The sequence below is a fragment of the Festucalex cinctus genome, chromosome 1 (genome assembly GCF_051991245.1).
Source record: "Festucalex cinctus isolate MCC-2025b chromosome 1, RoL_Fcin_1.0, whole genome shotgun sequence".
Classification (NCBI taxonomy): domain Eukaryota; kingdom Metazoa; phylum Chordata; class Actinopteri; order Syngnathiformes; family Syngnathidae; genus Festucalex; species Festucalex cinctus.
In genome coordinates, this window is record NC_135411.1 from 65702352 (window position 1) to 65713539 (window position 11188).

The 11188-nt window shown below is 40.1% G+C and overlaps 1 protein-coding gene across 1 annotated transcript in view; it reads left to right on the forward strand.

Moving 5' to 3' along the window:
* The window catches only part of LOC144006984 (major facilitator superfamily domain-containing protein 8-like), a 38391-nt gene extending 27203 nt beyond the window's left edge, over positions 1 to 11188 (forward strand). The window contains exons 7-11 of the mRNA XM_077506229.1: positions 2796 to 2869; positions 3695 to 3908; positions 8158 to 8280; positions 8859 to 8989; positions 10723 to 11188. Of these exons, the coding sequence (XP_077362355.1) occupies positions 2796 to 2869; positions 3695 to 3908; positions 8158 to 8280; positions 8859 to 8989; positions 10723 to 10764 (584 nt within the window). The 3' untranslated portion in view covers positions 10765 to 11188. The remainder of the gene's footprint in view (positions 1 to 2795; positions 2870 to 3694; positions 3909 to 8157; positions 8281 to 8858; positions 8990 to 10722) is intronic.

Below are 11188 nucleotides of genomic sequence, written 5' to 3' on the forward strand. Positions count from 1 at the left end.
GTACATGAAACAGAAATCGGTTGTGCAGTAAAGAATAAGGTACCAAAAACAAGAACAAAGCAAACATTTTTAAGTGAATATTTTCACAAGTAAATAAATTTTACATCAGTAAATTAATAAGAAGTAGGCAAGTGAATAAATAAATAAATTCATAGATAAATAAATAGAATAAACATCAAATTCATACACAGCACAAAACACCTAAAACAATGTAAGTCTCATGGTGTGCCAAAAGCCAAAGAACACAGATGGGTTTTAAGACAGTAGATAAAGAGGGGGATTGCCTAATATTTTGTGGAAGGTCGTTCCAAAGGGTGGGACAGGCAACAGCAAAGGCTCGATTCCCTCTAAGTCGCTTTGCCCTCGGTACCTCCAATTTTGTCTGGTCTTCTGACCTGAGGCACCGGGCAGGTGTGTAGGGGTGCAAGAGCTTGGCGAGATAAGGTGGGGCAAGAGCAGTGGTGTCAAACTGAATCGCTCGAGGGCCGCAGCCCTACAGGTTTTCGAGGCCTCTCATTTTCAACCTAGCTGATTCATATTTAAGCTCATTAGCAAGCTCTGCAGGAGCCTGATAATTATCCTGATCCTTGAATCAGGTGCGTTGGAGTAGAGAAGCCGAGAAAACATGCAGTGCTCCGGCCCTCGAGGACCGGATCTCGACACATGTGGTTTAGAGATTTGAAAACAAATAGAAGACTCTTAAAGTGGACTCTAAATTTCACGGGCAGCCAGTGAAGAGAGCCCGGGGTAGGGGTTATGTGTTCCCTCTTACGGGCACTAGTAAGGAGACGAGCAGCAGCATTTTGGACAAGCTGGAGACGCTGCAGGGAGGACTGGCTGATTCCAAAATAAAGTGCATTACAGTAATCCAGCCGAGATGTAACAAAGGCATGGATTCTAAGTGCTGCAGAGATAGATTTTTTTTACCTTAGCCAGCTGCCTAAAATGAAAAAAGCTGGATTTGACAACAGCGGCAATTTGCCGGTCCAGTTTAAAAACGCTGTCTATCTTGACACCCAAGTTTGAGACTTGTCAATTAACTGACAAAAGCTTCCATTTCTTAAATAATTCAACTTTTTAGTCTATTGTTCAAATATTTCTGTCATTAATTTCTTTTTTTTGTGCAAATATTCAATTGTTAAATCTTTCAAGCAAGGGTCCCCATCATTCGTTATGAATACAACAATTTTCACATTATTTATTTTCTCTTTCAGCATTTCCTTTATGGCCAAATATATGTCCTCTCCTCTCGTATGTGTTTTCAGAGATGTGATACCCAAACTGTCCTCTACAAATGTTTTAGTCTCCTCGTGATTGAATTGGACATACACCAAAAGCTGAGGATTGTCACTAACATCAGTTGATTGATTCATCCGCATCTAGCGAAATACACCGGGCACTTTGGATGACGCTATCCATCTTGGAGTGCACATCCTCCGAGTGCAGCTCTGCTTTTGTTGTTTTTGTGGATGACAAGAGAATTTGACGGACCTTATGTTGCTCTCCTTTTTTCTTTTCAAATAGTGTGTCTGCCATTGCTTCCAAACATTCTTCGAGCATTCCGGAGTCAGTAAAAGGATTTTTGTGTTGTGTCCAAAATCCACTGCATGCATAGTGAGCACTCATAGGCAGATACACAAGGCTCGTAGCGCTCGATGCCGGTAAAATTAAAGCATACGCCTCAGTCCATTCACTTTTCAGTGTCTACTTTTCTGACTTTTGACAACAGCATACTTCATCACGTTTGTCGTGAGAAAGCATGTACCCCGAGAAACAAACAAAAGTTTGCGAGCTTACTGGACCCCAGCTCTGTCAAATGACCCCGGCTCTGGCATAGCTGCCCTCGCGTGCTCCTATTCAATAATCGTCTATTAGTAAAACTGAACATATTTCCCACCCAGTACATATTCTTGGTGGTCCGGATGAAAGGGTCTCGGGGTCCGGACCAGGACTGCGGTCCACCAGTTGGGGACTCCTGCTATAGACATTTAAACACAAACGGTGAAGCAACTCATACAGTATAGACAACAACAATACGCATAGGCATATATTCTTCATCTTCTGTGAAAACTGACAAATATTACTGCAGTTAATTATACTTACTGCACTTCCAATGGTTGTGAAACTCGTCTTCGTTTGTGGCTGCATAATTGCATAACTGTATTGTACAGTGTTTGATCATGCTGTTGGTTTTTGCTGTTTTTAAGTGCTTAATTTGGATCAGATTATAAAGGCAACTTGTCATGTATTGTATCGCATCATATATTAGGTGTGCAGGTGTAGCCTATGTACTTAATGTGTGATTTTGTACTTATTGTTGACAAACAAATGCCAGTCTTTACATAGAAAGCACGTGTGCATCCAGTACTGTAATACCAAGCATTTCCCTTCTGCCATCTGGCCAAGCACCATCCAAATTTAGCAGCAAGAGTAGCTCAGTTTTCACTGCTTTCCAAGTCCATTTTCAACAATTCCTTCTGGAGAAGACAGGACTCAAATTTGGAATTGATTAGAATACACTTTGTTCTAGTCTTTATTGCATTTTGGACGCAAGAAAAACAAGCAAGCCATTTATCTCCCACGAAAAGCACTGACAGGCCAAGATGTACGCAGCCTGCCTCTTCAATCGTAACTCAAACTTTTTTCTCTCTCTCTCTTTCAGCTTCTCTTTCTCGGCATAAATTGCCAGTTTAAGCTTTCAATTTAATGGTAGCACTTGAGCTGATTTTATGATATTTTTTCCCTCTTTGGTTGCTCAGTGCAGCTCTCTCTCATTTTTGTTATTCACCCCTTAGAGTTCCTGAGGGAGGAGGTGATTGTTCTTCTCACGGCTCAGTTCATCACTCTCTTCAATCAGACTGCGCTGGAGGTGAGAACTGCCACACAGCCTGCACCCATCAGCCGCAATTCCCGAAAGTCCACATTTGAGATCGTCTTAACCTCATCCCGCCCTGAAAAATAGATCCATTTGAGTAACAGATCAGTCATTCTGAGAATTCAGCTGATGTGAAGAATATTTAGAATCTCAGAAAATATTTCGGCACTCGGAATCTGAGCACCCCTAATCACAGACCTGAGGCAAATAAACAAATAAAAGAATCTCAAAATGAGCATGAATGCGTGCAGGCAGGCAGCTGAAGGAGGCCATAATCGGAGCTTTAGCATATGATCCCTCTTACAGGTTCCACATAAGAGACGAGCAGCACCAACTGGAGACATTTGAGGGAGGACTGGCAAAAAAAAAAGCATTACTGTAATCCTGCTGGTTTCCAAGTGCCCACTTCATGCCACAGATATACTTCTGCCACGTTGAGAGCAGTCCCTTTAAAAGAAATGAAAGGAGCCACTTTGATTGGCCAAAATTGAAATTGGATGTCAGCACTCCCACTCTCACCCAACCCCACCTTTCACCCCATGTGCTTGTCTGCGCTTGTTACCAACATCAGGTCTAACCTGCCTCTGTGCAGAGATGTCATGCTCCAAGCTGTTCACGAAAATAGAGCCCAAAGCGTTTAACTGCTTTGACAGAGTGGTCACATTATTGGCGGGGATTACCATCTGTTTAATATGAAAAACATGCTCTAGCTGCTCTACGTGACGCTTGTGAGGAATTGCTCTAATGAGGGTGTCCTCCTCCGTTCCACTGACTGAAGCGTTTCATGTGTCCGAGTGACCTTGTCACCGTACTTTTCAGACCATGGTGACTCCTCTGACGCAGCGCTACTTCGGCTTTGGCGAGTTGGGCAACAGTGTGATGTACAGCCTGTGTGGGCTGGAAGTCATCCTGGGCTTCCTCTTTGTTCGCTGGCTAAGCAGGAAGGTGGCTGACCGAGCAGTGCTGGCTGCGGGCCTGGTCATCTGTTGCACCGCCTGTATCTGGTGCCTCGTGTTCCTCTGCAATCTCCGAGGTACTAGCCAGCGATGGCAGCACGTATTCCCCCGCCATAGCATGAACCTTAAGTGTTCATGCCCTCGATATACAGTATGCAATTTTTTTTAGTGGTCAGTTGTGGAAATCTTAGTAGCTACTGCAGTGGATGGAAAAAGTCTACACAAACCTGTTTAAAAAATCCATGTTTTTGGGATATAAAAAACCTGAGACCAAGATATATAATTTCAAAACTTTTTCCACAGAAAATGTGAGATACAGCCTATACAACTTAGTGAAAGAAAGTTTTTTTTTTTCTAGAACATCGAAATTTTAGTTAGGGTTAATATCAGAGTTGCTTTAAATGATAACAGGCATGCACTGAGTGACTGAAGAAAGCATCATATATATTTTCAGCCCCACTGAACAGAAAATAATCATAATATCCCTACGATTGGGTGGCGACCAGTTCAGGGTGTAGCCCGTCTCTCGCACAAAGACAGCTGGGATAAGTTCCAACAAGCCTGTGACCATTGTGAAGATGATTGGATGGATGGATAATCACAACATAACATACAACCATAACATGAGTTTGAATGAGATTGGTTAATTCTGAACACAGCTCATCCACAGAGGGTAGAGGGTGTGCACACTTGTGCAACCAAGTTAAATCAGTTCTTCATTTTTATGTCCACTCTGCAAAATGTCTTCTTTTTTTTTTTTTTTTTTTTTTAATCACAAAACTTCTTTCCGTGTACTGGTATTCAAAACAGGGGTGTGTAGACTTTTCATATCCACTGGATATACTGCAACTATCTCATCAATTTTTATTCATTTAATGAAAATTATTATTATTAATTATTATTGTTATTATTATATTTTTTTTACTACTGTAATGCCTGAATTTATGTGATTGTTGTCTTTTCAGTAATACTGCAATTGAATTAAAAATGTAACTAAAACAAATGTCTGCATTCTTGTCAAAAGTACAATTTTTTTCTTGTAACAAGAACAATTTTTTTCTTGATAAAAATATTTTTAATTCTCATAACTATACAGTTTAATCCGGCTCCCGAGATGATTTTGTAAAGTAAAAAAAATTAGTAGTCAGACCAATTAATCAGCTGGCCACAATCAAAACATATAAATTGGTAATTTCACAAGCAATCCTCAGATGAGCAATGCAACTTGTACATTGAACTTCCCTGGATGCTATTATTTTACACACCACATAAAGTTACGGTTTGTTTAAAAATAAAATCATAGATCGACATAAATGTGTTAAATATGACACAAATTTAATTAACTGCGCCACACATAACATTCTGGGAACAATGTATATGCAAAACAGGTAGCCACAGCACGTCCGAAACTCATACAGGAGAAGTGTGGCTGCGTTTCATTTCAATTCATGTTATTTTTTGGAACAATATAATTACAGTTGAGGCCCACAATGTAGGGTTAACCCACAAATAACAAAAATTTGTGTATAATTGACGCCAATTATTTTTAAATTATCAACCATGATTTCACCGATCCAGCTCACTCAGTAATATATTTTCCTCCCTTGAGCTAGTATGAGTTTGACACCGCTGTTATAATTGTTACGGCATTTAGCAGTACACCTGGTAGTTATGTTTAATTGGCATTAGGACTCAAGCGGGGTCCTCCTTGTAAATTGTTCTGCATAAAAAGCCTGCTTTTGTAGTGAATGTGCTGTGGAAATGATATCACTTAGCATTTGCAAGGCCATCTGGAGCTCATGGAGGCAAACTGGAGCCTGTGTCTCCACGTCGGTGCGCGTCTGCCTCGGCGTGTCACGTTTATCACTGTGATGACAAATGACAGGTGCCGGGGCGGGAAATTGCCCGAGTACATATAAAGGGATTACGGTAATCTTATTAGAGCAGAATGCTATTTGTTAAGGCGTATCATACATTTGTAAGCTATTTGTTACAGCTGAAACAGCAAAACAAAGAACGCAATCTCAACGTTGACGTACCTGCAAACGGGATTTTGTCTCGGACCATTTAGAAGCATGTCCGATTGATCAAATTGCATTTTGAAAATTAGATTACAGGCTTTCACTTGAGAGAGGAGCATCCAACATTTTTTGAGTGGGCACAGATTCACACAAACATGTGCGCGATGCAGAGCAGCCCAGAACAAAAATGGGAGCTTGGCAGCGGTTTCGCTTTCAGACAGAGCTCTCTGTGCTCTTGCCAAAACATTTGTGGACACAGGAAGGGCTGGAGCAGTGAATAAAAGATCACACTCTATCAGCAAGTAAATAACTGGGATTTACCAATAAGATTGTATTGGATAAGTCAGACATAGAAAAAGTCTACACACCCCTGTACAAATTCAAATGACAGCTTTAGTAACATAATAAATTAGACCAAAGTAATACATTTCAAGGGCGGCACGGTGGATGACTGGTTAGCACGTCGCCTCCCAGTTCTGAGGACTCTGGTTTGAGTCCAGGCTTCGGCCATTCCTGGGTGGAGTTTGCATGTTCTCCCCGTGCCTGCGTGGGTCTTCTCCGGGTACTCCGGTCTCCTCCCACATTCCAAAGACATGCATGGCAGGTTAATTGGGCGCTCTGAATTGTCCCTAGGTGTGTGTGTGAGTGTGGATGGTTGTTCGTCTCTGTGTGCCCTGCGATTGGCTGGCAACTAGTCCAGGGTGTCCCCCGCCTACTGCCCAGAGCCAGCTGAGATAGGCGCCAGCAACCCCCGCGACCCTTGTGAGGAATAAGCGGTCAAGAAAATGGATGGATGGATAATACATTTCAAATCTGTTTTAACCATTAATGTGACCTGTAAACTGGATGGTGCAAATACATTTTAAAATCTTTTTGAGAGGGGAATTAATAATAACTAATTGAAACAATACGGTTACATAAGTGTGCATGGTCTCTTATAAATGGGGTTGTGGTTGAGTTCAGGATTAATCACTTTCAAACTGATGTAAAATGAGAGTCAACAAACCCTTGTCATCATTTCAAGTTCCTCTGATTAACCCCAACCAAATTTCACTTGTTCCTGACATTTTCCCCTTTCTGGCAGAAGGATTTTGTAATATATATAAAAAAACACACGAGAGAAAATCATAAATCATTCAAATCAATCTTTTTTTTCCACCCATAATGTGACCTATTACCTGAACAACTCAAATGGGAAAATAGTTTTGAATATTTTCAGTACCATCACAAACTCTCCCAAATAAAAATGAATCTGAGGTTGAACTTTGTGGCCTTAATTCCAAAAAGCATACAACACTGCTCTTTACCCAAAGAACACAATAACACGTCCAATAAAGGTAGTGCTTTGAGGTTGCTTTTCAACAGCTGAAAGTGAACTGGGGACTTAATCAAAGTGGAGAGAATTATGAACAGTTCCAAATAGTACATTAAGCACTGTCGTCGACTCAGCTGCACTTACATTTCTTTGGAATTATCCATGCTCCCAATAATGTTCTATAGCTTTCATTACAGTTGAATGATTTTTTTTATAAAAATAATAATTCTGTTAGTGACGTTTTTAGATATGGGGAAATAAGTAGGTTACATAACAGAAAAACTACAACAGTCCTGACTTTTGTATATTATCAACACAGATGCACTTTGTATACAGCAATGGTTGTTTCAAAGTGCTTTATAAATAAAGTTGAGTTGAGTATTATAATCCAAAATACTACTCAATTCGTAACAGCTTGACAGTCCTCCTTATGTTAAAGAAACACAACAAAATACCATTACTATTATTTCGTTTATATTTACCTTTAACTAAATTCATCAGGATTGTGAAGTGAACTGTGTTGAATGATGTGCACAAACAAACAAACAAACAAACAAACAAACAAACAAAGGGGGACAGCCAAATCAACAAACAAATACATAGATAGCTAACAAAAATGAGTACATATATGAAGATAAATATGAAACGAAAAGTCAAAATATTAGCAAATAAATACATCAAAACAACAACAGTAAAACAAATAAATAATAACATTTAAAATGAAACAAACTTAATAAAAAAAATGAAAATGTCAAGTCGGAAAATATGCTAGCCACTAGTCTATCGTTAAACTTAACATTATAAAACGCTCTAGATAGCTGCTCAAGTTATAGACCTTTGAGTCCAAAATGTACTGTAATTGATACTGTACATAAGTTGATATTGGATATAGTTAGTATATTGCTTTTCACCTTGATTTGATTTGTGTGCTTCTGTCAAGCATTCTGGATTTTCCTTGTGCTATACAAATGAATATGCTTTGCCTTGTAGGTAGCTACGAGTGGAAGCTGTCAGCCTTCATTATTGGAGTGTTCCTGCAGCTGTTGGGTCTCCCGTTTGTGGCCGTGTCTCAGGTGTCTCTTTTCTCAAAAGTGACAGCGGAGAAAACACAAGGTGACCTTGGACTCACACACATGTTGATATATATATATATATATATATATATATATATATATATATATATATATATATATATATATGTATATATATATATATATATATATATATATATATATATATATATATATATATATATATATATATATATATATATATATATATATATAAAATTAAGTCGAGTGGTTAGCACGTCCGCTTCCCAGTTCTGAGGTCTCCGGTTCGAGTCCAGGCTCGGACCTTCCTGGGTGGAGTTTGCATGTTCTCCCCGTGCCCGCGTGGGTCTTCTCCGGGTACTCCGGTCTCCTCCCACATTCCAAAGACATGCATGGCAGGTTAATCGGGCGCTCCGAATTGTCCCTAGGTGTGCGTGTGAGTGTGGATGGTTGTTCGTCTCTGTGTGCCCTGCGATTGGTTGGCAACCAGTCCAGGGTGTCCCCCGCCTACTGCCCAGAGCCAGCTGAGATAGGCGCCAGCAGCCCCCGCGACCCTTGTGAGGAATAAGCGGTCAAGAAAATGGATGGATGGATGGATATATAAAATTATGGGCAATAATTGTTTTCTTCAATCTAAAGGATTCAGCCAAGGTATAAGACGATCAGTCGGGGGCCTTGCCACCATCATGGGTCCTTTGTGGGCTGGAGGATTGACCAATCATTTATACATCATGATCGGTATGATGTTGGGTCTTCTCTTGATGGTCACAGTAAGTCTCACTTTTGTTGTTACTATATGTTTTCATTGTATAGTTTTACACTGAAGACCCTGTTAAAAATTCATGAATTCCATGTCTTTCTGTGGAACCTAGCCTCGCCTATTTGTTTTTTGTGCCCATAATGTGCTGCCATTGAGCATTGGGGTGCTGCCAAATCCTTGCTAGTGGAAAAGTAATAACTAATTCAATCGAATGCATCTCAACGGAGAAATTAAAATCTCTGATGAGCTAAGTTTAGCCTGGGTTGTAGCAAATTCTTTGTTGCATGTGAATGATTTTGCTCTGCTGAGTGGCTTCTTCAAAACTCAAGCCATGCAACATATACAACAATCAGCACATCTCAAGCAGATTTCATGGTTGCTTGACAATTTCTATTTTTACAGGTTGCAAAGGTGACATGAAGTTCGCATTCGCACAGCCAAATTTGCATTTGCAGACAAGACACAAATTGATTGATTGGTTTTAATTGGTTTATTGAACATTGAACAATAAACATGCAATACAAAATAAAACAAATCAAAAGTGAAAGGAAAAAAATAAAAGCCAAAAAGGAAAATAATTACCAGCAGTCAGAATTCACACATCAAAGGGAGTAGGTAGAAGTACAAGAACTTAAGGCTTTTTTTTTTTTAGTCTATAAAAATCCCAACTGTAAATTCTTTGTTATCTATACTCATGGCAATTTCTCCCACAAGCTCCCATTACTGCTATAGAGGTGGATCTCTTTTCTATAAAACCATATTGACTTTTAGTTAGCAAATGATCAATTTTCTGAACGGCTTACTCCTCACAAGGGTTGCTGGAGCCTAACCCAACTGGCTATGGGCAGCAGACGGGGTACACCCTGAACTAGCTGCCAGCCAATCGCAGGGCACACAGAGACGAACAACTATCCACGCACACACGCACACCTAGGGACAATTCAGAGCGCCCAATTAAATGTCTTTAGAATGTGTGAGGAGACCGGAGTACCCGGAGAAGACCCACGCAGGCACGGGGAGAACATGGGGAGCCTGGACTCTAACCCGAGTCCTCAGTGTTAACAAATTATGTTTCTCAATAAATGTATCTAGTCTATGTAAGAATAGTTTTTCTATGATTTTTGAGAACTGTGGAAGTAATGAAATGAGTCTATAGTTAGTATAAATATATGTTTAACTCCACAGGACTCAAACTGCTAACGCGTCCGCGGAAACAGTCCACCAATCAGGTATCAGGCGTTTGCACGGCAAAATTTGCATAAGCTACTGAGAGTAGCTTGCTGGAACGAAAACGTTGAGTTTTTGCTCCGAAACATCTTGGCCAAGCCAAAACAAATACTTCGGACTCCACCTTTAAATATCTTGTTGTGGTGTATTCAAATTAAATATAGGTTGAAAAAGATATGCAAATTGTATGCTGTTTTATTTACATTTTACAACAACCCAACTTTGTTGGAATAGTGGTTTGTAGATGCTTAGACAGACAGACAGACAGACAGACAGACAGACAGACAGACAGACAGACAGACAGACAGTTACTGCCTTGAAGGATTTTAAAGCAAAGCATTGAATGTTTTCAACATTTCAAACTTAAATTTTACCTCCTTACATCCTGAAAGTGGGGTGGGGTTTACTTCTCTGGGATACACTTGGATGTAAACGCCTTAACTCAGCATGTCTTTGATTGTCTTTACTCGCTGTTCTATTCTCTGAAGAGGGTTTGGCGTGCTGTATTCATTTCAGGTTATGACGGCCTTGTCGTACGGACGTCTGACTCAGCCCTGAGCTGTGCAGTGTGTGCGGAGCTCCGGCAGTGGAGGATAGACACAAAGAGCTAGATAGGATCTACACAGAGGGAAGGCCCTTCATCTTTGAGATGATCAATGCGGGCGGACTGCAGAGGAAAAGCTGAGACTGAAAATACAGTCATCAGTTGTGGGAGGCAAGATTTTGTTACTGTACCTAAGTGGATTTTTCAGGTGTCACTCTGTACTTGACTTGAATACGCTGTTACGACTTTTTACTTCTGCTCCCTACTTCTGAAAAGAGACAGTATTTTTATTTTCTACTCCATACTTTTCAAATGAGGATGTTGAGTTTTCCAATGTGTTGTGGCTTAAAAAAAATATGTCCATCTAATCTGGACCATTAGTTAATTGAGCATGTTTGCGTTGTTTTGTTTTGCTCATGCAGTCCTGATTAGCGTGTA